The sequence below is a fragment of the Triplophysa dalaica genome, chromosome 4 (assembly GCF_015846415.1).
Source record: "Triplophysa dalaica isolate WHDGS20190420 chromosome 4, ASM1584641v1, whole genome shotgun sequence".
Classification (NCBI taxonomy): domain Eukaryota; kingdom Metazoa; phylum Chordata; class Actinopteri; order Cypriniformes; family Nemacheilidae; genus Triplophysa; species Triplophysa dalaica.
The window spans coordinates 11797975-11825424 of NC_079545.1; the positions used below are offsets into that span (position 1 = coordinate 11797975).

General features: G+C 39.8%; 2 protein-coding genes across 7 annotated transcripts; both read left to right on the forward strand.

Moving 5' to 3' along the window:
• The first annotated feature begins 312 nt into the window (after window positions 1-312).
• golga3 (golgin A3) lies at window positions 313-15850 on the forward strand. Of its 2 annotated transcripts, none has more exons than XM_056745883.1 (24): window positions 313-359; window positions 1365-1651; window positions 2178-2426; window positions 3416-3528; window positions 3909-4612; window positions 4708-4819; window positions 5477-5783; window positions 5883-6085; window positions 6648-6785; window positions 6898-7059; window positions 7194-7562; window positions 7659-7736; window positions 7819-8082; window positions 8173-8267; window positions 8374-8590; window positions 8763-8906; window positions 9011-9208; window positions 9640-9756; window positions 9883-10022; window positions 10643-10775; window positions 10886-11008; window positions 12394-12558; window positions 12724-12878; window positions 13441-15850. In XM_056745883.1, the coding sequence occupies exons 2-24, from the start codon at window positions 1501-1503 to the stop codon at window positions 13607-13609; spliced, it is 4506 nt and encodes a 1501-aa protein (XP_056601861.1). In that variant the 5' UTR covers window positions 313-359; window positions 1365-1500; the 3' UTR covers window positions 13610-15850. The 2 variants fall into 2 exon arrangements, with proteins under 2 accessions (XP_056601861.1, XP_056601862.1); XM_056745884.1 differs by having other exon boundaries at window positions 2178-2318.
• Window positions 15851-16875: 1025 nt separating this feature from the next.
• Window positions 16876-27055, forward strand: ankle2 (ankyrin repeat and LEM domain containing 2). Of its 5 annotated transcripts, none has more exons than XM_056746090.1 (13): window positions 16876-17135; window positions 17949-18425; window positions 18953-19147; window positions 19294-19487; window positions 19800-19988; window positions 20274-20396; window positions 20488-20560; window positions 20649-20818; window positions 20892-20998; window positions 21135-21325; window positions 22090-22936; window positions 25024-25155; window positions 26061-27055. In XM_056746090.1, exons 2-13 carry the CDS (start codon window positions 17972-17974, stop codon window positions 26287-26289), a joined length of 2904 nt encoding a protein of 967 aa, XP_056602068.1. In that variant the 5' UTR covers window positions 16876-17135; window positions 17949-17971; the 3' UTR covers window positions 26290-27055. The 5 variants fall into 5 exon arrangements, with proteins under 5 accessions (XP_056602068.1, XP_056602065.1, XP_056602066.1 ...); XM_056746087.1 differs by lacking the exon at window positions 16876-17135 and adding an exon at window positions 17381-17829; XM_056746088.1 differs by lacking the exon at window positions 16876-17135 and adding an exon at window positions 17381-17829 and having other exon boundaries at window positions 17952-18425.
• Window positions 27056-27450: the final 395 nt, after the last annotated feature.

A 27450-nucleotide genomic window follows, 5' to 3' on the forward strand; every position in this document is an offset into this window, starting at 1 on the left:
ATTAAAACGATGAATAAAAAAATAAAATGCTGCTTAAAATAATAAAGCACATTAGGCTATATAGAGTATGCACATTAAAACACGCTCAGTAGCCTGGATCTTGAATAGCAACATTTTATATATAATATTTAACAATTAAATAAATGTGTGCTAACTAACTTTTTACACGGGAAATAATATAGACAATATATTAATAAATAAAATTAGTTCTCTTTATACTCTATTCTTATCACATCGGTATTTGAACTACGCAGCAGTCTAGGCGGAACCTTTTTTATTCAGATAAAGTTACCAGTGGGATCTTTTTAAAGGACGGAATCTAAACAGCCACGTAGTTCAGGGAGGGGAACGTCTGAAAGGTTGGTTGTGATTTACTTTAAGGTGCATATGCTTATCACCACAATTAATGTCCTCCGTTTATTTGACGTGATTATTGCTTACAGTAGTGGGTTCTCGTGTCAGTGTCATGCATCGGTTGCATGAGCTTTCCGGATGTCGCGCGATGATGGCTAAGCAGCTAACACACTGTTGCTAATAAGATCAGATATCTATTTAAAACGCTCAATATCTTTCATTTTACATCTAACCTCAATAGTAAAAACTTGTCAATGTTGCTTGTTAATTCGGTTTGTGTCAGTGCATTAACGTTAGTCCAGAATTTAATTTATTTGACCAAAATAAAAGGCATAGTAACGTTATTTAAAACTGAAAGCATCAAACATGTTTTCATGCTTTTGACAGTCTGGTCTGTTTATTTGTGGATTTTTAACGTTAGCTTTGGCTAAAACTTATGTCAGATGTATTTTCGTGTCTGACTGAAAGTTGTATTAATTGGATGTTACAATATATAAACTGGGTTATAATTAAATCACTGCGCTCCTGTCGAATCACTTACAATTGTGTGTCACGAAAATCGCCACTCTATGATGTCTGTGTATACCGTGTCGTCCTCTGAACTCCTGTCAGTCAGTCACGAGGTTGTCATGACACAGAAATACGGCAAATGTCATTTAAACCACAGCTGGATAATAGTTATATATAAATGAGTTATAAGCTCATGCTAATCCTTTTATTATTACATTTTTATTATAATAAATAACCTTTTTATCTTATTAAATGCAGTTTTATTTCGTTTTATCTTTAAGAGCTTTAAATATGAGCGACAGCAAATGCAGATACCTTAACTATGGACCAACTTCCAAGTATATGTAAACAGCCAGTACCACGTTCTCCAACAATAACATAAAGTGAATTGTGCATTTTGCCCTAGTCTATATTACAAAGAAACATTATTCCAGGTTGCTCTGAGCAATAAAACTTCTTCTCACATATTGGCCAATTAAACGCTTGCTCTTATTTTACAGACCCTCAAGGCACCTTCGTCAAGCCCAGCCTACAGTTTTAACCAAAGTTTGCCGACCATGAAGTAAAGGCGCATTGCACTACTGAGACTTACCTTATGTTCATGGATGCTGAAGCAGCATCTGTATTTAACGCGATATGGAAAATGGAAATGCAGAAGTGCCCTCAAACGAGGCCACCCCTCACCAGCCAGACACGCAACCTAGCCAAGATCCAGACAGCAATACTGTAGAATCTCTGAAGCATGGAGGACTGGACACATCACTTTTCACACAGAAAATCCCAAATGGTGAGTTTTTGTTGTTCAGTTTCATGAGCTGTTTCATTTGAAGCTGTTCAGTCATACCTTTTGCATTCCACTGCTAAGCTTATGCCTGTTATTTGCTGTTTTATTCCAAATCTGGCAAGATGGCAAAGTGAACATTTGCAGTTTACTGCTTCACTTGGCTTTTAAGATTTTTTTTCTCACTTTTGATAAATGCCATTTGTTCTGTAAGGACTATTTGGACTGTAGATCTTTTAACAGACTTCGCTCAGTTCTTTCGCCGGATTCTGTAGCTTGATTTGACTATCTGACTTGTTCTGCAAGATTTTCTCAAAGAAGACTTTCAACCTACGCTTCTTGTTTTTCACATTTGGAAGTTGTGAATGTTGTGGACATAATCACTGCTCATATCCTCAATAATGATTTTGAGATGTTATTATTCTAGTTTGTAAAATGCTTTTTACCTATTTTACTTTTGACAAATGTTTAATGGTGTACACTAGCATGAGAGTGGTTTTGGTTGACTTTTTCATGATTTCATTCTTTGTAGGCCATGTCAAGTCTGAGCCGTTACCAAATGGAGAGGCCACGGTGGAGGGTCAGGAACCTGTTGGAGACACCCCACCTCTGGCAACTCCTTTTCCAGGCAGCCAGCTTTCTGACTCCCCCCTGTATGCCAAGCCGGATCCAGGTGTGGCCCGTTTCCCTGACAACCTAGAGAAGTCTGAGGGCTCTGTTCACAAGGGCGATGCATTGCAATCGCTCAGACTAAGTATTCCTATGCAGGAGACGGAATTGTGTAAGCACAAAATACTGGATAATCCCCCCATGTCGCCTCTTCCCTACTTTGTAATTCCTCAGTTTGCTTAAGAGATTGGCTTTTGAGGCTGATATAGGCAACCTCTCCCTGATTAGTGTACCCTATTTTTGCCTGCTCTCTTTTGGCTTGCAAAGAGATTTTTTTAGGAATGTCCCTCTTGTTTTAAATTCGTCCCCTCTTTTAAGGCTAAGCTGTCTCTCGTGGTTGTGAGGATTTTGACGGCTGTCGTTCATGGCAATTCTAATATCTGCTTGTGTGTTATGGTGGTAAAATTGCACTAATTTCAGGGGTGGGTATTCTGGGAAAACAGGCAGGGTATGTTGTTCAGATGAACGAGAGAAGATTGGCGAAAGCCCATTGTCAATATTCAAGTCAGTTTGGCTTGACTATGACACATTGGTAAACTACTACAAACTAACTGTGGCTGTAATGGAATGACTTTTCATCTAATATATCTGGAATGGCTCATGGGATGCAGCAGGGCTCACATGCTGCATTTTAATTCTTGGGGATTAGTCTAGGGATGGAAATCTTAAAGGGATAGTTCAGCCAAAAATTTTAATTCTTGCATTATTAAATCACCAAATGATTTTCTGTATTTTTTTTGCAGTAGAAAGTCAGTCAAAAGAATATAAGGATATACCTGTATATATCTCAATAAATATACAAGTATTCAAATATTTTATACGTTCTTTAACATTGACTGATTTTTCAATTTTACAAACATAATGCATAACAAATAAATATGAAAAACTTTTTATGGAACCATCTTTCGATTCCCACCCCTGGAAAAGACATTGTCAAACAAGTATGTTTCATGATTGATGAGCTGTTATTTTCTCTCAAAAAATCAATAGCTTTTGGAATCTAATCCATTACAGCTTGGTTGACAATATCAAAACCTTTCATCTGAATGTTTTGATGCAGCAAGGTGTCTTTGTTTGTTTACTGATGGTTTGCTCTTTTAGCATCTAAGGAACCATCTATGGAGATGGAAAATGAAGAGAAGATCCGTCAGGAGGCTCGTCGGCGTCTGGAGGAACAGCTTAAACAATACAGAGTACAACGGCACAAAGAGAGAGTGAGTCAGTTAATAACATGTTTAGGAATGACTGTCATTCATGCATTGAAACCTTGACTTTTGTACTTCCCTGGAATATAAGTAGAGACTTTTTCCTTACATTTATGTGTTTATCAGAAGCTTTTATCCAAAGTAACTTACATTGCAGTGTCTGAATGTGTAAACCCTCCGAATCGAACCTATTGCCTTTGTGATAAGAACTCAATGCTGAACCAAATGAGCTAAATGAAAACTCCATACAGAATGAGTCAATGCGAAATGTTGTTGAGCTGCAAAAATTACTCTAAAACTGTTGAACCAACATTAACATGAGAAGGTGACAACAATTGGTTGTCACAAATGTTTCAATTGGGTAATGGTTGCTTCCGTGTCTTGTTCAGACTCATCGCTCCACCCCTAAGAGCCGCCAATTCAGCACTCTGGACCCGGAGCTCATGCTCCATCCAGAGGATCTCCCACGGGCCAGTACCGTTGCCATGACGAAGGAATACTCCTTTCTGCGCACCAGCGTTCCTCGTGGCCCCAAACTGGGCAGCCTGGGAATCCCTCAAACAAAAGAGAAGAGATTGAAATCATCCCGCTCAAACAAGATTCATTCTCTCGCCGATTACAAATCTCCTGAATCTGACACCAAAAACACTGAGGCGTCAGGAGGTGCGGGTTCCACGTCTGCCGATGCTTCGTTCACTTCACTGCACTCCTCCATCAGCTCTGTGTCCACGGTTTCCGAGATCGGCATCAGCTCGGAGTCCAATGCTCATTTGGAATATTCTCCGCCAAACAGAGACTTTGAGATGGATGGGAGCGAATCAGGTTTCAGGGTTGATGGTAATGACAGCGATAGCTCTTCCTACAGTAGCGTGTCTATTACAGGGACGTATAATATGATGGCAGCAATAGTTAACAGGCCGAGAGCTCCATATAATGTAGAAGGGAGAGAGATCGCTCCAGAGGCCATGGGCCACTTCCCATCGCTACAGGAAGTCCTGCAGGCAGCCACTGAAGAGCAACATGTGGAGGAACTGGAACAGGAGAGAGAAGGCAGTGTGGAGCCGCGTAGTCGGAGAGACAGCTTTTCCAGCAGGTGTGTGATTTATGATTGCATTTCTTTTGTTGATTCGTTCCCAGAATGTTTGTCGGGAAACATTACTAATCTGTTTATTGTGTGTGTGTTGATAGTGTGTCGTATGGAAGCTCGGTGATGGGCACTCATGATGAGATGCTCCAGGTGTTGAAAGAGAAAATGAGATTAGAGGGACAGCTAGAATCTCTATCATCTGAGGCCAATCAGGTTAGTTGATGATAGTCTCAAGAACTAACAGCTGAAATATACATCGCCAACAGAACCTATAGGAGAGTGACAAAAAATGGTGTCCAGAGGGAATATTTGTGCAATATTTGCTTTGAATTCCCTCTTAGGTTTGTTTAAAACATTAGTATATCAAATTATCACCTGTTTGTACTACAGTCTCCATATTTTAAAGGCAAACTACAGCATTTCAGGGAATGGAGGTTTTATTCTAATGTACAGAAATTGATTAATTAACAGAACGCTTGCAGGAAAAAAAGCATACATTGATTACAATTGTATTATTTTTTTATTTTATTAACAATTATTATATATATATATATATACAAACACGTATATTTAGTTGATCTTCTCTTGTTTTTGAATAAATAATGTAAACGTTTTGCCAAACTTTCTTCAAAAAGTGAGCTTAAGCTTACTCTCCAGTCACAGCTATGCAAACAATATTTAAACACATCTTTAATAATATATTTGAATATAGGGCAAAGAACAAAGTTTAATTTCTTCAGTGTTGTCACATGAATAGATATTATAAAATATTTAAAAAATGCGAGGGATGTACTCCTTTCTGTGAGATAATGTTTTTATAAACACTGTTGTCATGTACCTGCACCATCTGAAGGCACCTCTCATCTTCAGGCTTTGAAAGAGAAGACTGAGCTCCAGGCTCAGCTGGCCACAGTGAGCGCACGGCTGCAGGGCCAGGTGGAGCAGACCAATGCCAGTCAGGAGAGGCAGACCACCCTCACATCTGAGGTCACTACCCTACGGTCCAACTGCTCGACGCTGGAGAAGGCCATGGTGGACCTCCAGGCCAGTTTGGAGGGAAAGAACGCCAGCCTGGCCTCACTTGGAAACGACCTGCAAGTGGCTGAAGAGCAATACCAGAGACTGATGGGTAAAGTCGAGGAGATGCAGCTTAGTCTAAACATGAAGGACAACGCAGGTGAGAATGAATTGGTAGAGAAAGATGCTAGTCAGTATTTGTCAGTGTTAATCGTGCACACCAAATCGGTGACCAGCTAATTTTTATTTCTCCATTTAGTTTCTGATCTACGGCAGCAAATGGGAGGTCTGCAGACGCAGCTTCAGCGGGTCCAGAGCGAGAGGAACGCTCTGCAGAGTAGATTGAAGACGTCACAGGCGGAGGTGGACTCCCTACAGCAGCTCCGCCTCTGGTACCAGCAACAGCTCACAATGGCCCAGGAGGCACGTGTACGGCTGCAGGGAGAAATGGCCAACGTGCAGGTATGTATATCCTGCTGGCGATATGCATTCATGTTTAAGACGAAGGTGAAAAACATTTTGTTGCTAATAAGGCTGTCAAACGATTAATCGAACCCAGAAACAAAGTTTGTGTTCACAATATATGTCTGTGTACTGTGCATAATAATTTTGTATTTATAAACTCCTATACATATTTGAAAAATATTTACATGTATTTATATCTATAAATAATTAAATGGAATATAAATGTTTCTTTGATATTTTTCTTAAATACACCTATGTTTTTATGGATACAAAATTAATATGTACACAGTACACAGTACACAGACATATTATGTGGACAAAAACTTTTATTCTGAATGCGATTTATCGTTTGACACCCCGAAGTTGCTAAGATCGTGCAGGTGAAGTCGACAGGAAGCCCCAGATCTTCGTAGATTAGTCGTCCAGCAGGCAATATTGAAGACATGTAGTTTTGTTACATCTCTAGTTTTTATTTAAAAGAATGTGTACATTTTTTGAATAATGTGTTTGTCAGAACCGTTTAGATTTTAAATGCATTTATTTGTTTATTTACTTTCAGGCAGGCCAGATGACTCAGATCGGCGTCTTGGAAAATCTAAAGATGGAGAACGTTACACTGTCTCACCAACTCACAGAGACCAAACATCGTTCGATTAAAGAAAAGGAACGGATTGCTGTACAGCTACAGAACATTGAGGTCGGGCACACTAAACCTCTTGCTCTCTTCATCATAATATTTTTGATTTAGTATCATTCTCTACAGTCAATCTTGCCAGGTCAGTATAATAAACGGACTGTATCTTGTTTAGGTTGATATGTTAACACAGGAAGCAGCCATACATCAGATTCAGGAAGCAAAGACAATGGTGGAGGAAGATCTTCATCACAAGCTGGAGGAGTTTGAAGAGGAACGAGAGAATCTGATTAAACTGGCCAACACGGCCACAACGCTGGAGAGAGAGCTAGAGCAGGTACCTCCAGATTAACACTATTCTACTTCAGTTACTTGACCCATTTATTCTGAATAAAACTGTAATGGGCTGGTTAGATTTGGGTTCAGTTGTCCCCTAATAAAACCTAACATGATCAATTTCTTCCTGCCAAGGTTAAACTCACTCTCTCCCAAAAAGACGCCCAGCTGGAGTCTTTCCAACTTGAGCACTTAGAGCTGATGAAGCAGCTCACCACTACTCAGGAGAACCTCCAAACCAAAGAACAGGCCCTCAACCAGCTGGAAGCACGCTACCAGGAGCTCCAGGTGCAGCTGGAGGAGCTTCAGACAGACGCCACGGCTAAAGATGAAACCCTGCAGTATCTGCAGAACGAGAAAATCGTCCTAGAAGTGGCTCTGCAGGCAGCCCGTGCTGATAAAAGCGAGCTGGATGAAGGAGCCGAGAGGCTCGGAGAGGGAGTTTTGGTGGCCTCCGAGATGCTCGATCAGCTCAGACAGGAAGTGCAGGTTAAAGCAACACAGGTGAGTGGTTTTCAGCGGAAATTGTGCATTTCGAAACCAGAGCTTTTCAGTTTAGCCTTTTGTGATACAAATCTTTGTTTTATTTTTGTCCACAAGATTGAATCTTTACAACAAGAGAATGGCACCTTAAAAAAACAAGCACAGAAACTAAAAGAGCAGTTCACGCATCAAAAGGTATGTGCCCTAGATGTCTCAAGTGTAGTCTACCAAAATCCAAATCAGTTCTTTGCACAAAAACTATCCTTTATGTTTAAAGGTGATGGTTGAAGCGTACAGGAGGGACGCCAGCTCTAAAGATCAGCTGATCTCTGAGCTGAAGGCATCTAAGAAGCGTTTGATAGCGGAGGTTAAAGACCTGAAGCAGGAACTTCTGAGAATGGATGGGGAGAAGAAGAGTGCCGAGCAGGAACAGGCTCGCTTGCTGAAGGAAGTGGAGCGAGTACAGCAACAAATGAACAGCTTGGAAAACCACCTACAGTCTGTACAAACAGAAAGAGACCAACTTGACTCTCAACTGCAGGTACACACACGGCATCAATCCCGGTTTCAAAAATACGCCCCTGATGCATCCGTTGGTGATGTTTAATGGTCTCCACATTGTTTGCTATAGTCTTTTCAGTTCGACCAGAGCCAGCTGGCTGCAGTGACGGAGGAGAATGAAAATCTGAGAAAAAGGATCGAGCAATTGCAAGATGAAGCCAGGAAGTGAGTCACCATCACAACCTCCACCCAGCCATAAGGGTTTCCATAGCAACCGTGCGATTGTTATGCCATCAACTGTTTGTAACTTTCTCTCTATTTCCTCTCGCAGGTCCATCTCGGAGCAGAAGGTGAAGATGAAGCGTCTGGGCACAAATTTGACCAGCGCGCAGAAGGACGTGAAGGCCAAGCATAAGGCCTATGAGAATGCAGTCGGCATTCTGAGCCGTAGGCTACAGGAAACCCTCACGGCTAAAGAGACTGCAGAGGCCGAACTCGAGGAAGTGAAAGCTCGGCTTTCTCAGGGAGGAAATAGTCAGGAACTTCAGGTAAATGGGTATTAAAGGTGTCAAACGTGCAAAGATGCAAATGCTTTGAAACACTGTGATTAGAACACTTGACCTTGCTTTTAAACCACAATCATCAACGCTACAATGTTAAAGTGATGCCATGAGTAAACTACAGGGCACTTTTTTTGCGTGTTTGTTGTGAATGCCTCAGGCCAAAGTGGAGTCCCTGCAGAGAGAGCTGAAGGCAGTAAGCCATAGTAAAGCCATGCTTGAGAAAGAGCTCCAAGAGGTCATCACCCTCACCAGCACCGAGCTGGAAGAATATCAGGAGAAGGTCATGGAACTAGAGGACGAGGTCAGTTGAAACTCATTCCCTAAATAAATTTTGAGTTGGGGTTCTATACAACTAGTGTCTTGAACAAAAACGCTTGATATTTTTCTCACTTTTCTTTCCCACAGTTGCAAGAATCACGCAATTTTAAAAAGAGAATTCGTCGTCTGGAGGATGCTAATAAGAAGCTTGTGCTCGAGTTGGAGCACGAGAAAGGAAAACTTTCCGGGCTTGGGAAATCCCATAATACATTGCGGGAACATGCCAATATTTTAGAGGCTGCGCTGGCTAAGAGGGAAGCAGACCTGGTGCAGCTCAACCTGCAGGTGTGAAACGGCATCATGACATCATCTCTTTCAACTGATATTTAATTTAATGCTAAAAAAGAAAATTCCTTCATTCACTCACCCTCATGTAATTCCAAACCAGTATCATTTTTCTTCTGCAAACCACAAAAGAAGATATTTTGAAGAATGTCAAAAACAATCAACATTTGCCTCCATTGACATATATTGTTATGACACAAAACCACTGACATATTTCTCCAAATATCTTTTGTGTTATGCAGAAGAAAGGGTTATATACAGGCTTTGAACGACATAGTGGGTAAATAAATGATGACAGAATTTTCTTTATGGGAAAACTATCCCTTTAATCAAATTAATAAAACCCAAAGCTGTAATATTATTACTGATTTATTACTGTGGAATGCTTTATTTGGACATGATGGTGGTCTTTCTGAATCACTATAATGCAGGTTCAGGCAGTATTAAAGCGTAAAGAAGAGGAGGACCAACAGATGAGACAGCTGGTGCAGACGCTCCAGGCTGCCCTAGAAAAGGAGAAAATCAAAGTCAAGGATCTCACAGAGCAGGTTAATACATTGTGTAATAGTCACACATTTTGTGAACTCCACAGCAGCTGCTTGACATTTCCAGTTCCACTTAAGAGGCCCGTAGGCTTTAGTTTATTTTGTTTTGGTCATGTGTGTTTCGTGCAGGTGGCCGAGGCCAACCTGGAGGCAGCGCACAACCGCAGGCACTACAGGGCAGCCATGCTGGAACTGAGCGAGATCAAGAAAGATCTGCATGCCAAGGAGGAGCTGGTCAAAGCTCTGCAGAAAGAAGCCAAGATGCTTACGTAAGTTACAAAGCACTACAATTATAGAGCATTAAAAAAGCATTTCATCCAGGGCGTTGCATTTTAACTTAAAATAAATATTAGGGATAACAGATAAAAAACAGATAAAATATACTTTCTAGGTTAAAAGATTCTGTACTTTTCCCTGCCATTGAGGTTACACAATTTGGAAGAGTTAATCGTTTGACGCTCAACCTGATTTTGCCAACTTGTTGACGTCCTTAGGTCAACATATTTTGTATACCTAAGGATAACATTTTTATAAATAGAACCTAAACCCACACCAAACCCCAATCCTAACCATAACTTACCCCTAAAATCAGAGGGGAATGATAAGTGAAAGACAGGGGTCTAGAAGCACCTCATCTTGGTTGGAAGTTTAAACTTAAAATAAACTGTAATCTTATTTCTGAAATCTGATTGGTTGATTTAAATGTTGTCCCAGGGTCAACACAATGTTGTCCTAAGGACATCAACCACTTGGCAAAAACAGGAGAGCCTTGTTTGAGAGCCCTAAAAAATATACATTATTCGGTTTTAGCATCATTTGTAATAGATGTATTGTTTTGTTTTCAATTACAATCATTAAATTCTTTTGTATGTTTAATTTCCTTGAACAGAGCTCAAGATGATAAGCGCTCTGAGGAGGTTGCTCGATTCCAGGAGGAGTTGGATGATGCTCACGAACAACTTCAGATCCTTCAAAAGCAACTCGACGAGGAGCTCAATAAACAGCCCCTCACCAACCAAGAGGTACGACACACATGGCGTGTTCATGTGGATTAAAACACAACATAAATAGCAACATTGCACACCCACTTCCCACTCTGAGTCACTGTATTCCATATGCTGCGTCCCTGCAGGTGGAAGATCTGAAGTGGGAAGTGGAGCAGAGACAGCGGGAGATCGAGACACAGAAACAGCAACTGGAGATGGTGGAACAGAGTCACCATAGAGAGATGGACTCTGTTCAGGACACCTTGCAGGTCAGACACTCCACAACGTTGTCTTGCATTGCACACTGTCTGGGAATGTAAAGATAACTTGCTTAAAGGGGGGGTTTACCAAAACATGAAATATGTCATCATTTACTCACCCTCTAGTTCTAAGTCTCAATTAATTCCTTTGTTCTGATGAGCACAAAGATATTTGGAAGAATGTTTGTAAACAGATCTGGGGCACTATTGACTCCCATAGTATTTTTTTTTCCCCCTAGTATGATAGTGAATTGTGCCCCAGAACTGTTTGGCTACAAACATTCTTTCAAATTTCTTTGTGTTCAGCAGAACAACAAACTATACAAGTTTGGAACAACTTAAAGTCCCCCTAATCCAGAAAAGGCACTTTTAAATGTTGTTTGAACATATCTGTGTGTCTGGAGTGTGTCTACAGAACAACCCTAGAATTATATAAATCCACCCATACATTTTTATTAAAATCCCCAATAAACCTCAACTGTCCTTTTGAATGAGCTGTTTGCACCCTCTGTTATTTGACATCACACATTGGTGTGATGGACTGATGGACTGCTGTTGGACTCTGCTGTCTCCGCCCTCATCGAGTTGTACACTGTCCGCCATTGTCCTCACGCTGGACTACTTGAGCTGCAAGAATGTTTGTAAACAAAAAACGGTTTTTGTTGTTTGATGCAAGACTGAACATAAGTCTTCATTTACTCCCGACATTGAGCTTCTGTATACGCTGTGGATTAGTATTATTTCTCAACGGAATGTTCAGAAGACATCAGGTGAAGTCACCTAACACTTGGGTGCTTGACAAAAGAATGTTAATAATATGCTGGATTCATAATGGGTCATGTTTTCAGTTTTTAAACATATGACTCATTTGTCCCGTGTTCCCGTATAAAAAAACAATGCACTCGTTATAAAGACATGACGCGTTTGTGCATTCACTCATGGAGAGCATGTTTTCATATGTTTTTATAGATACGATGCATTGGTTTTTAAAGAAGAGATGGTGTTTTTGATTCGCTTAATGACCATTCTCTTCAGTTTTGTTGTTACTGGAAGCACCGGCTCGCACAGCCCAGCACTTTCTGCTGGAAAGGGGACGTAGACCAGCAGCTCATTCGCATTTAAAGAGACACACAGCAAAACAGCCTGTTTTTCCTCACAGGCAAAAATGGACATGTAGGGCACAGTATAATAAAAGATCTGGGGTGTATTTTGAGCTAAAACTTCCTGTTCTGACTTCTATTACATTCTGTAAAAGGGCTAGATTTGGTGCCCTTTAAGGGTAAGTAAATGATGACAGCATTATTTGGATGAACTGTCCCTTTAAGGTTGATCAGTAATGTTTATTATTATGTTATGTAGCTCCTCATTCATCTTGATTATTTTGTCATGTGTAGAGGATAAAGGTGGAGCTGGAGATGGTCCAGGAGGAGCTGAACGGCACACGAAAGGATAAGTTCATGCTGCAGGCTAAAGTGGTGGAGTTGAGGAACACCATGAAGACGGTTCTTCAGCAGAACAACCAGCTCAAACAGGACCTCAAAAACAACAAGATGAGGAAGGTAACGTTGATCTACTGTGTATGCTCTCACAAAACCTCCGAGAAGGATAGGCTTCGGCTTAGTTTCTCAAAGAATGTAATATTTGTGCTTGTTACTAATTTTGGAAATGGTAAATAACTAGAAGTGTGTAATAAATGTTCGCTCTGTTTTCTTCCCCCGCACCAGCGAATGGAGCTAAAGGGGGAGTCGACTCCAGTGACGCCGGTAAAAATCCCAGACTGCCCTGTTCCAGCGTCGCTCTTAGACGAACTGTTGAGGCCCTCAACATCAGTTAATAAAGAACCTCTCAATAACCTCCACAACTGTCTGAAACAGCTGAAGTAAGGCTTTTGCACATGTGACCATATACATTCATGGAAACATGTGACTATATACATTCGTAAGACATCCGTTGAATTTCAACAGATTCGAACCTCGGGAGTTACAGTCATCCAACATGACTCACAGATTGACAGTTTAACAAAACACATGAAAACTAAGATATATACTGAGATCATCATATAAAAAAATCATTTTTGAAATATGACTGCTGTATTCCTTAAACGTGAACATCAACATGATTTCTTTGCAGTATTTGAAGTCTGAAAAATACAGAGCATCTTTTCTGTTATTTTGACCCGTTTCTCCAGTTTTCATTTTCTACAAATGACTGCTAATTGGAACCATATTTTTATTTGAAATAAATAGTTAAAGTTTGGAGAATTAAACAAAAATACTCAAAAATTAAATGTAAACAAAAAAAATTCCGTGGTTCTATATCTATGCCGTATGACAGAATTATTTTACACATTTCATAAATATCAAGTTAGCACAACCAGAGAGCAGATGGTGCTTGAGTTATATGCATCTCCTTACTATCTCCCCGATGGTCTTTTCTCCCAGGCTTGAGATGGACAGCCTTCAGAAGCAGATGGAGGAACACACAGTCACGGTGACATCATTGTCCACCGCAGAGGATCAGCTCCACAGATTGGGACTCCATGACAATAGCAAAGATTCATCTAGTAAAGAAGAAAATGATGACATGAAGCAGGAGATGCAGCTCTCGTAATGCACAAAAAATCCTTTAAAAACACTTGCTGGGAGAGTTCTGTTTCATCATTTGGGCACTTTTTAGAAAGAATACTTTTTTGTTGCTTATAAACTGCCAATATTTGGCTTTCCCATCTTCAACAAGAATATTTAGGTGAAACTTGATTGTGTGCACCACAGCTTTATTCTTTTGGGGTTATATGGGTGTTTGTTTGTTTGTTTTTGTTCTTTTGTCACTATTTATTATGTTACACGGAGCTGCTCACTCTCAAATCTCGCTCTTCATCTCGCAATTCACAGAAGTCGCCCACCCGATGTTCACGTTGTGATTTCCAGTCGTTTCCTTTCTCATCTTACGAGAGGTGCAGAAACGGATCAGTGAGGGCTACTGCTAGGCTGCTTAGTTCTGCAGGACAGTGAAAAAAATTCAGGGCACCAGACTTTCAGTGTTACAGTAACTAGGGGCCTGTTTTGGTCGGCGAACATTTTGCATATCCGTCTGGTGGTAGTACTCACTGCATGGAGAATTTAGCAGCTGAACTGTTCTTCCATTCCTCTGTGCCTGCGAATGAGCTAATCTCTCATTCCGTGGCTGGACAGACGCCTGTTCAAGCCAACATTGAGCCGTTCCCAATGCAATATGCATTTATTATCAACAAAACTAGGCCCCCTATTTATCAAACATCTCAAGCACATATTAGCTTTTTTCTTTCTAGTATTCTGTTTCTTCCAATGATATAACTGGCAAAAACAGATCCTTGATCAGCATTCTTTGTTTTGAAAATTCTACATTTAATAGCAGGGCTGTTCTCCGATCCTAGAGGGATGCTGTCTAGCCCGACTTAAACCCCAGGATATGAATAGTTCTGATAGAAAGTCTATAGCGATGATGTCAATGTCCTGTCATTATACACTATAAACTGTACGACTTTACCCACAAGTCTCAGTTTACATCCACTGTTTGTACCACATTCTTTGGGATGGTTTATCACATTGTGAGGATTAATGGGACCTTGGAGCCAATACTGTAATTTGCACCATGTCCTCCTTAAATGGACAGTTCACCCGAAATCTGAATTCTTTCATTATTCACTGACCATCATGATTCCAAACCTGTTAAACGGATACAACCAACATTAAACCCCCGAGACATCGCAAAATATATTTTGTGCTCCATAGAACAGTCATCTTTTTTTTTCTTTTTGAGTGAACTGTCCCTTTAACTCCTGTAATGCCCAAAGTTTCAAACTCGGGACTTTAACCCCCAAATGTGTAAATATTTGTGTGAAAGTGGGAGAAAGCAGTTGCCCTTTTGTACAGGGTAACAACTCGTGTATCACATCAGGTCATCAACTGACGTCTGGTTGCAATTGCGAGATCCTGTAAATATCGCCCTGATGCTGTAATAAAATAACTGCTATGAGAGTGCGACTTCACTAGTTTCTTTAGGGCTGCGCCTTAAAATTACGACAAAAAAAAGAAATACAGCTACAGGTTTCTCAAGTAAATAAACTGAAAAATATTTCTGTTAAAACCTGGAAAATAATGTAACATAGAATGGATGAATGTGCTCTTGAAAGTACTGTTGAGTGTGTTTTACGTATATATTTATAATATAAATGAAAGGTATTGATTTTGCACAACTGATAATATTAGAAAGCTAACTGACTTTCAGGGATGGACAGATGTTAAATATTGTTACTTTTTGATGCCCTTTTTTTGCCTGTGTTGATGCAATGTTCAATTATTCAAAAACATTTTTGCTTCTCAAAATTCTCATGGATGGTTTGCCATTACAGCCTTAACTATTGGAGATGTATATGGATATATTATAAAAAAAGATTTATAATTTGGTCATTTTTTTGGTGTTTCCCCTGATATCTGCGATTTACAAACTCTGTCTGTTGTTTGTCTAAGTGAAGCTGAATTCAACTGTCATTGGCTTGAACTGTTTAAGAATGTTTTGAGATCTGTAGTAATGTTTAAACTGCTTTAAATGTTTAAGACGTATTGGGAAATCAAGCTTTACATGCTGACATGTACATTCATATTAAAAGGAATAATACACATTCAACAAAAGGGAGGGTTTTTAATTAATTGAAAATATACTGTGTGTAATATAATGTACTGACCGTTAAACGCACGAGTTTCTGTTCAACGTTTCAAAGAAAATGTTCAACTTTTGTTTCAATGTTTCAATGCTTGCTTTTATGGAATATGCCATAATTGTGTGTAAAATATAAATCATTCTGTAAGATGATTCCTTGTTGTCTCTCTTTTTATATTCTGTTTTGCAGATGCGTATTGAACTTTAGAGAAGTACAACATTTGATTTCAGATTCAAATTCTTAGCCTATGAAATGAAAAAGTTTAATTGAAAAAACTTCTGTACTGGGAAACTTTGAAGATGCTTTCTAGTGCCCAGTCATAAAATACATGTAAGCTATTGACATTTCTTTGCATAATACATACTTATTTAAGGCAGGCTATGTTCTGTTACACTACAAAAGGGAAAAGGGTTTATTCTTGCAATGCCATAATTCCACCCCTCTAAAAAGTGTTTTTATATGTCATACAGCCTGACATTGTATACATACTTCATTCGCTCCATTAAAACAAGTCATATTAAGTGTAATATCATAGTAAAATATACTTTAAAAAAAAAATCTTTGAAAATGTTTCGTAATTTCCTACAGCCAGCCTTTATTGTGCAGTATGCAGTACTTAAATAAACATAAATATCCTTATTTTTACAACACGTTAAATGTTTACAATTTCTTTATTTTTATAGAACTAATTAATTTAGTACTATTTATTTTCATGTAGCATCAATGTATCGTGTATATTTAGCTCAAGTAAATTTTGAGTTTATTAGCCTATCAATAATTACGATGTATCGTTATATTGCAAAAAAACACAAATTGTCACATAATATAAAACGAATTGAAATTTTCAAATGGTCACTGTCAGAAAATTCTTGAGATTTCTGAGGCACAGGCAAACTGGGATGAAGCATTGATGGATGAAAGCAGTTCGTGAGGACAGTATAAGACAAAACGATCAAATGTAATTGACTCTTTTTTTGTGTGTTACTGTTATGTTAAACAGTTGTGTGACAGTAGTAGTAAAAAATCCGTGGTCAGCATGTTTAACTTCAAGAAAATGAAAGAGAAGCAACTTTTTCTCTACACAAAAATTAAAGTGTGTAATAAATACAGGGGGCGACCATTGGGAGCGCTGCTAAACCCTTTCAAATGCCAACACCGACCAAGACACTTCCGGGAAGCACGTTTTGTTTAAACGTTAGTCAGACTGAAATAACAGATGTGATATCGATAACTCATTTTTAAATTTTAACAATTATACTTTTCTGTACCATTATATTTTATGAAAAGAGTCTCTTTAGGTACCATTGTGAGACTTACTTCTTGTTCTGGAACATAACGTTTCAGTAGTCATGCCTGCATGGAAACTAAACATGTAAAGAGCTCCTGGTTCGCATCTCTTCTCCTGCGCTCTTCATATATTTGCTTGCAGAAGCAAAGGTAAAACTCAGATTTACTTGACAGGTTTGGTTTTGACTTGCTTTAATTCTATGTCATTGCTAGCTTTGTTAAATGCCACATACAAATCAAAGGTTGTCTTAATTCTTTACTACTTGTGGGGTTTCATGATTAAAATACTGTGTCCCAATGTGCTTTAAGTAAAGTTGACCAGTCTCTTTACCCGGCATTCACCTATAAAACACAGGAACCCCGCCACTGCGCAGGCACGGAGTGTGCCGCACGCATGCGCAAAGCGAGCTGTAAACAATGCGACCCTTCTAGAGCGTCTGAGCTATTCCACATAAACGTATAATTGATCGCACACGCACATCTGCGCGTTCACACCGCACATGGCATCACCTTTCAGTGCCGCTGATATTACGGGTGACGTTTTCATCGCGATTTCTTTAGACGTTTGTCATCACCATTAATCACGCTCGTGGAACATACAGACAAAAACTGTTTGGGCGTGACGCGTCGGTTTCGGTAAACTTTTTAATGTCGTGAAAGTGTGTAGAGGATGACGTGGAGTGAATGTAGACGAGTTTCTTCCTACCATTCACTTAACGCACTTGCGTTTTCGAACAATACTGGGGAGATTGACGCTGTCAGTCAACCGCTGTTGTGACGCGTCTTGGCGAGGCGGCGTGACGTCACCGAAGTAAAGGATTTCCTAGGAGCACCATGATTGTAGGCCAGAACCATTTTTGTGTCTTTTCTGAAATGCTCCACCTGTGTCATATCATCAAGATCCTGTCCACATCCCATTGCTTTTATTGCATTTGTGCATTTAAGTCCATGTGTGTGTTGCAGTAGGTTACCGTAGCAGCAGAAGCATGGAAGCGGTTCTGAGCAGGTTGAAAGGTCTGAGTGCCGACGAGCTGCGGGAGGAGATACTCAAATCCAACCTGAAGTGTGGCCCCATCACTGCCACCACAAGAGCCATATTTGAGCGCAAGCTGGCCCGGGCTTTGGTGGAGAATGCTGGAGTCACCGAACCTGACAGTAATGGTTCCTCTGTGGGGACGGGCGATTCTGGGAGTGTCAACCCCGCCAAACAGCCACCTGGTGCCACGTCGGCAGCCCCGGATCCGGATGCCGATTTTGGGTACGGTTTGGGTCTTAACCCTCCTGAGGAGGAGGGTCTGATGGAGTCCAGTGGAACGGTGTGTTCACCTAATGTGGAGACCTCGAAGTCTGAAGCACAGACTCCCTCGAAAACAGCAGAGACGTCACCCAGTCTTTTCTACGGGGTGTGCCCTTTATGGGAGGATGTCCTGGCTAGGAATGGTAAGAAAGTGTTTACTTTATATCAAAGTCTTTGGCTTTAATTGGAGCTTTTAATGCATATGCCAGAGACTTACGAGGTATGAGTCGAACTCATAAGTGCTGCCAGTGCATTGCTCTACCGAAAATGGGAGACCATTTTATTTTTTGTTTCTATTCAAAATATTGATCGATTTGAACAATTACAAAAAGTACAGTGGTGGTATTGTGGCACAGTAATAGTAAAAGAATACAAAATAACACCATGAAGATGAAGGGTTTTCATAAACAGTATTGATGCATGATGATGTCTTTTTGTTACCTATTCTTTAAATCGCAGTGTACGGTGAATGACATCTTGTAAAAAAATGCTAAATATGTTCTCATGTTATTGGTCTCTCTTTACATATCACATTATGTAATGGTTTTTAAACCCTAAAGCTGGACTTCTGTTTTGATAATGGAAAGTTTAATAAGCTTGAAATGTATTTAAGAGTTTGAACCTGTCATAATATTATAACCCAATTGCTTTCTTTGCATTGCTTCTGTAGAGAGAGCTCACGTATATACAGATAAGAAAGAGGCTTTGCAGGCTGTTAAAATGATGAAGGGGGCTCGATTTAAGGCTTTCTCCAACCGCGAGGATGCAGAGAAGTTTGCCAAAGGCATCTGTGATTACTACCCGTCACCTAGTAAAAGCACCCCGTGCGTTTCTCCCGTCAAGCCTGGCATGGTGTTTGGTAAAGGTAAGATCAGATCTCTTCTGAAAGTATGCGCACTGTATGTTCTATTATAGTGACTAGTAGTATCATTTTAGGATATAGACATATAGACATAGACATGTCGGAGAACTGGCCTATGGTTTACCTCAAACGTGTTCACTGTTCCCCAGACCACACGTCTCTTGTAGAATCTGACACGATCAACAGGGAGAAAGCGAACAGTTTTAAGAGCCCTCGGACGCAAGATTTGACTGCGAAGCTGAGGAAAGCTGTGGAGAAGGGAGATGAGATGGCCTTTTCTGAGCTGGTCTGGAGTAACCCTCGATACCTCATCGGGTCCGGAGACAACCCAAGCGTAGTCCAGGTGAGAACAGAACCTGCGGTTACTGAAGTTCTTTTATTTACATTGCAAGATGTGTGTCGTCTGCACAAAGATGAGATGGCTGATGTTTGCTTAGTCTTTCTGTTTAGTCTTTCCTGATCAACCTACAGATGGTATTTAATATTCACGAAATGCCAATATTTGATTGATACATTTTTAAGATTAAGATGTCTGCGTGTGAAACAAATCCAATATGAGACTGTCAGGTCAAATACTGTCTATTTTTACTTCTATGTTATTCCACTTGTTAACTACAATATCTGTAATGTTCTAAATGTTTCTGTGTGTCTGCAGGAGGGCTGCAGGTATAATGTGATGCATGTGGCCGCTAAGGAGAACCAGCCGGGCATCGTCCAGCTTCTGTTGGACACTCTGGAGAATCCGGATTTCATGCGGCTCATGTACCCGGACGACCCAGACAGCATGCTGCAGAAACGTATCAGATATATAGTGGACCTGTATCTCAATACGCCAGACAAAGCTGTAAGAAAAGCCTTTTAAAAATCTAAGGACGAAAATATCAATAAATAATTGTTGAAGGTGGTAGCTTCTTTCGAGGAAAAAGGAATTTTGTTAAACATTTTTTACCAAGCTAACAACATCGAGCTTGGGACTCTTTTCAAGCAAGTATGTTTGCCTGAAATTAAAACAGCCATTTGGTCATGATTGTGTCTGTGATGTCTTAAATGTTATCTAGATAGGCAGCTTGCTATATTTTGTGGCAGAGCAAATATATAAGCAGGCTAAACTTATTTTTGTATTTCGTAGGGGTTCGAGACGCCTCTCCACTTTGCGTGTAAATTTGGCTGCCCGGATGTGGTAAATATACTCTGTTCTCATCCTGACATCGACAAAAACTGCAAGAACAAGTACAACCAGAAGCCTTCTGAGGTTTGTTAGCTTCAGTACGTTTGTATGTTTATTAAGATTTTGTCAATGCAGAATTATCAATCATCTGTTCGTACATTTTTCAAACATTTAGGTTGTTTGTGAAAGAATGAGAGAAAAGGGTAAATGTCAGGAGATCAGGCAGAAGATAAATGAGTATTTAGAAGGTGAGCACTTAGGACATCCATGTGTTTGTATTAATTACACAAATAAGCCGTGTTGCATGTTCTTACAGTGAATTCTGCTTGCTCACAGATCGATTATACATCCCGTTATTGAGAGCCACAGATAACTCCTCCCAGCCTGTGATCGGTGCACCTTGGTCGCCTGAGCCAATGGAAAACCTGTCACCACGGTTACCCAGAAGCCCAAAGGATCCAATTATGGCAGTAAGGGCCTTTGCTGGGCCTTTAAGTCCATCTAAAGTGAGTCTAATGTGAGATTTAGACAAGTTGTCAGCAGATGTTTTACTCCATAATTAAAAAAAATTGTTGTTAGGCTGATGAGTTCAGACGGGCGTGGAAAACACCTCCAAGAGAACGAGCATATAATTTCCACAACATTTTAAAGTCAGACCCTGACCGCGGTGCAGAAAGAGTTGGACGGTAAGTGCTATCATACAAGTATAGACAGCTAGAAACACTTATATTTTGTATGAGTTATTTAAATTTGAGTTCATTTTCACTCTTTAGAAGTCATTTAACTTTGATGACAACCCTTTGTTTACTGTTATGCTTACAGAGATCTGGCCCATGAGCTCGGTCACCCGTGGGCAGAATACTGGGATTTCCTGGATAGTTTTGTCGATTTGTCATCTGCTCAGGGTCTGAAAGCCCTTGAAGAGTATCTCAGTAAAAAGGACTTTAGGGAGCGCGCACACGAGAAGGCCGGAGAGAACGAAGCTAGCAACAGGTTTAAAACCCCATCTCCAGGTTTGTCTTCTGATCCTTATAGGGGCCATATCAAATATATGTATTGTAACAATTTTTTTTCTAAAGCGCACGTTAGTAAAGGTTTCTTTCATAAGAACAGACACTTTGTTTTTTATGTACATTCTGACCCTCTAGATAAATCAAACTTGCTACTACCACTAAGTTAGTGGTATGGGTAATTTTACAACATTCAACGTTCAATTTAACCTTTTTTATCAAATTGAATAGAATGGAAATACTGTATGTCTGTCTCTAAAAAAAGACAAGAATTTGTTCTTAAATTTAAATCAATAAAGGAACTGAGAGCCCTTACTTAAGAATTTCTTTTTCACACATCGTGTATCGGCACCACAACAAATAGTACTAAACAAATATCATATCAAAAATCATAATGGCTCCACAAAACGCAATGTTTGTATCTTTGTAAATCATGTCACAACAGTTACAACGTTAAATGGCTATTAATCTCGATTAATCGCATCCAGAATAAAAGTTTGTGTTTCCGTAATATATGTCTGTGTTACTATGCATATTAATTTTGCATTTATGAACACATACACATGAATGCATATATTTGAGAAAAAGATAAAATATAACAATTAATGTACGTTTATTTAGAACTTAAATTATTGGGAAATATAAATTAATAGATTTAAATATTTCCTAAATATTTAGACAAGTATGTGTATGTTTTGTGGGAGTTTACATTTTGAATATCATGTGAAAAATCTTGTTTTTCATCAGTAGTTCTTCTTACACTTTAGGAAAACTCAAAAAGTTCTGTAACTCCATCTCTGTTGGGGCATTTCTGGATGAGAGTGAGGACATCAGTCTGGAAGAGATCAAAAACAGGCAAAATGCTGCTCTCACCAGCATCTCTTCCGTCTGCTCTAAAGATGGCCTGCAGGGGGCGGTAGGGGGAATCGAGTTTCACATCCTACCCATTTCTCATAATGCTGATCTTATAGAGGCGGCGGCGGAGCAGGATCTTTTGCTCTCTGAGAAATCTTTAATTTCAAGCAGTAAAAACGGCCTGTGTGAGCATGGCCCCGGAGACAGGAATCCGAACGGGGACAAAATGTCCCCTCGTATCTGCAGTGCCACAAATTCATGTATGCTGTCACCTATCTCAAACCTAATGGCGGAGTTTGAAAGGATGTCCCTACACGACGATCTAGACAGGACCAACAGGGAGAGGAGAAGAAGCGGCGGCAAACGTTACAGGGACACCCAACCCATAGAACTCACGTCTGGGTTGGGCCGCCTCTCGTTGTCGTCTGAAGATGACTCTGTGTTTGAAAAAGGCAGGATGTCGCATTTACCAGCAGTGGAGAAGGATGGAGTGGAGACCAGAAATGAGGACGATGCAAGGTCCAGTGCGAGTTCGGGAGAATACTTTCTGGCCAGTGAGAGGCTCGATTTTCTTAACAAACTGAGCGATGAGTCGCCGGGAGGTGAGCGCACTATCTGTGCCAGATCAAAGTCATGGGATCATGGGGGCAGAGACCTCAGCTCTTCAGGATCCTCCAGCTCCTATAGATCTCTAGATAGTTCTCAGGACTTCATATTGAGGACTCCTCCCAGAGTGACGAAAAGACTTTATATCGAAGGGTGAGCGACTATCCCTGTGATACTTGAAAATAAAAAGAATTTCACATCATTGAATATATTAAAATATCATTTATAATTAATGATAAAATATCAATACAATTAATACAATATTAATATGTCCCTTAAGTATATATATATATATATACATATATATATATATATATATATACACATACATACATATACACAGACACACCCCTTGCGTGTTTGTAAATATTTTATTATATCTTTTCATGTGCCAACACTGAAGAAATGTAACTTTGCTACAATGTAAAGTAGTGAATGTAAAGCTTGTATAACAGTGTAAATTTCCTGTCCCCTCAAAATACCTCAAAACACAGCCATTAATGTCTAAACTGCTGGCATCAATAATTGAGCATACCCCTATGTGAAAATGTCCAAATTGGGCCCATTTTCCCTCCCCGATGTTATGCGATTATTTAGTGTTACAAGGTCTCTGGTGTGAATGGGGAACAGGCGTGTTAAATTTGGTGTTATCGTTCTCACTCTCTTATACAAGTTCAAGATGACACCTCATGGCAAAGAACTCTCTGAGGATCTTAAAAGAAGAATTGTTTCTCTACATAAAGATGGCCAAGGCTATAGAAGATTGCCAAGAATCTGAAACTGAGCTGCAGCACGGTGGCACGAGACCATACAGCGGTTTAACAGGACAGGTTCCACTCAGAACAGGCCTTGCCATGGTTGACTAAAGAAGTTGAGTGCAGGGGCTCAGTTTCATATCCAGAGGTTGTCTTTTGGAAATGGACGTATGACTGCTGCCAGCATTGCGGCAGAGGTTTAAGGGGTGGGGGGCTATTCTGTCAGTGCTCAGACCATACGCGCACACTGCATCGTCTGCATGGCTGTAGTCCCAGAAGGAAGCCTCTTCTAAAGATGATGCTCAGGAAGCTCGCAAACAGTTTGCTGAAGACAAGCAGACTAAGGACATGGACGTCTGGAACCATGTCCTGTGGTCTGATGATACCAAGATAAACGTATTTGGTTCAGATGGTGTCAAGCGTGTGTAGCGGCAAACAGGTGAGGAGTACAAAGACAAATGTGTCTTGCCTACAGTATAGCATGTTGGTGGGAGTGTCATGGTCCGGGGCTCCATGAGAGCTGTCGGTACTGGGGAGCTACAGTTCATTGAGGGAGCCATGAATGCCAACACGTACCACGACATGCTGAAGCAGATAACGACCCAAAAAGAAGCTGAGGGTAAAGGTGATGGACTGGCAAAGCATGTCTCCAGACCTAAACCCTATTGAGCATCTGTGGGGCATTCTCAAAAGCAAGGTGGAGCAAGGTCTCTAACATCCACCAGCTCCGTGATGTCGTCATGGAGGAATGGAAGAGGACTTCAGTGTGAACCTATAAAGCTCTGGTGAACTTTATGCCCAATAGGGTTTAGGCAGTGCTGGAAAATAATGTTGGCCACACAAAATATGGACACTTTGGGCCCAATTTGGACATTTTCACTTAGGGCTGTACTCAATTTTGTTGCCAGCTGTTTAGCCATTAATGGGTGTGTTTTGAGTTATTTTGAGGGCAAATTTACACTGTTTTACAAGCTGTACACTCTTACATTGAAGCAAAGTTTTATCTCTTCAGTGTTTACACATGAAAAGATATAATAAAATATTTACAAAAATGTGAGGGTACTCACTTCTGTGAGATATGAGAGATATTAATGTTATTGATATTGTGTGAAATTACACATATGATAATGGCGTAAATAAGTTAGAACCTATTTAAAGTTTTGTTTCAAGCCCCACAATGGTTACGAATTCAGAGACGCTCTCTCTTATCCTTACACTCACTACACTCAAACACTCAAAAATCTGTTGGCCAAAAAAGAAGAACATTTTAAGATGAATTTGACTTGTACTGTTTTGTTTATTTAAAAAACATAAAATTTATGTAGCTATAATATTGTTATAGCGATTTAATTACTTGATAACCACAAAGTGAAAATCTATTATCGTGTCCCAATTTACCCTATATAACACAAATTCATTATGGATGTGTGGGGGAATTACTGTAATATAAAAGTTATTCTGATTTACTTTTCTTTCCCTTTTCAGAGATTCGCCCACTAAGTTGGACCGAGAGGTTTTGTTGGCTTTAGGAACAACAGATGTTGACCCTTCGAAGTATCCCATCATTCACAAATGGAAGAGCACAGTTCAGACATACTCTCAGTCAGACATGCAAAGGTAAGAATATCTGTGAAACACGCATGTTTACCACAATTTACAGAGTTCACACAGCTCCTAAATTAGGCTTTTACTTGTTTGTATATGTAGTAGAGTAGGTGGTTCGAACCTGGTGAGCTGGCGCTAATTCACAATTACTCACCAGACTCGAACCACGGTCTCGCCCCGCCTACTCTACTACAGTATATAATCATGTTTATTTAATATTTACTTGAGTAACTATAATGATAACTATATTAACAGCAACACTAACTGTGTGTTCCCACCAAACGCAAAATAACTGTTAAGCGCGAGTGATTTACATGGTAAGTGAATGGAAAGACGTGATATGACATCCTGTGGCACTATCCGCGTGAATGATGCAGCACGAATTGAGCATTTCGTGCGTTAGACACGTGTAACGCGTGATTTGAGCGAGTTGAAAAATCTGAACTTTGGATAAAATTTGCGCCGCTATAACCAATCAGTAGCTTTCTCAAGTAGTGACGAGATTATGACATAGCGAGTGGAGGCAAAAATCCGAAACAACAATGGAGGACAAAATCATCGTTGCTGTTTGTGGATACCTGGAGCCGTACGATACATCTTATTTTATTTTATTGAAATGGGAATTAAAAGGATCTTGCTTGGAAGAAAGTGAGCGAGGAGGAATGATATGAAGATTTTTGTTAAGTTTAGAATAATTTGTACCAACTTTATCTTTATAGTTAGTTATCATTCTTTGTTTAAACTGGCCTTTAGTATTACAGCTGTTCTGTTTTATATGCCTTTAAATGTATATGCAAATGATCACTGACAACATTTTTAATAGCATGAAAACCCTGTTATCGAAGACACGTTCATTTCCTGTGTGATGATGGCAAACATGTTTAGTAAGAGCCTTCATGTTTTCGGTACATTTACAGCTGGCAGACCCCCGCTGTGTGCAAAAGTAATTTCAGGGCTCACTCTGTAACCCCTGGCTCCCCTGCAAGCAGTTTGATGTCCACGGCGAGCCGTTTTAGCCCAGCCCGTCACCTGGGCTCTCCGGACTTCTGCAGCCCTGGACGCTACAGCCCCGCCCATTCAAACTATAGCCCCGTAAGCTACATCCAACGGATCCGCCTCAAACATTTCGGTGACGCCCCCATTTAACAAACACTCCCCGTCATGTCCAACCTCACCCTGAATTTCCACCAACTAGTAACTGCCTAAAATAACAAACATTACCGAGTACAGTGTGGCCTGTTTGAAAGGATGCAATGCAGCAGAGGTCAAAGATGTCATGATGGAAGCTGGAGAGACATTGGGATCGGCTCATACTGGACTCTTGTGCTGGTACGATTTCAAAACAGGCTGTCTTTCAGTTTTCTTCAGGTTCTTGTGTAGAACACAACTATATGCACATCCCCCAGGGGTTCCTGAATCATGATGTGCATATTCAGTTCTCCTGTAATGGTTGTATAGACTTTTTCTAATCTAATCTTTGTTTTCTAGTTTCTTTCTTATCTATGTGTGTATGTATGCTTGGGAGATTTATCTGTGGATTTAATGGAAACTAAATTGGGCAAAATAAATAAACACAGTAACCCAGAGCTAAATTAATAATTTAGAAGTAAATTATTGAATTACTTTTGTCAGTTATTTGTCAGTAGCACAACAAATACTCATTCTTAATGGGTATTTCATTGTTTTTAAGTAAAAAAGGTCAATAGACTGCCATATGTTGTTTTTATTCTTAAATTGGGAAACCGCCTTAAATTTCTAAAAAGAAGACCAAGTGAGCAAGTGTTCATTTATGCATTGTTAATAGCAGCCTTATATGTTGGGGTACAATATAAAAGAGATCTATAAAAGAAGGAATGTGAAATATTCCCCTTTTTTATTTGTTAACTTCAATAAATGTGGTAATTTCTCATTACATATTTGTTTTGCACTTTTAATTCACTATGTATTTTGATGCTGTTCATTTTGACCAGCATATGAGAAATGGTTGGTTGAAAAGTATCTGTGTATGGTGAACTGTGCCACATTTAAACACAAATAGGGCTGCTCGATTATGACAAAAATTGTAATCACGATTATTTTGGCCAATATTGAGTTCCAGATTTTTTAAACACGACATTAACTTTTAAAACAACAAAGACATTTTTTAAAACTTGGCTTTTTAACAGTGAATTCAACTGAAATTAAATGTAAAAAAATGGCACAGCTTAAAGGAGAGGGTGTGCTGTGGATTTATACCATCCTTGCAAAATGGAATGTGGCACAATTTTGTTCTTGTAATTGTTGTAGGCCCAAATTGACGATTACGAT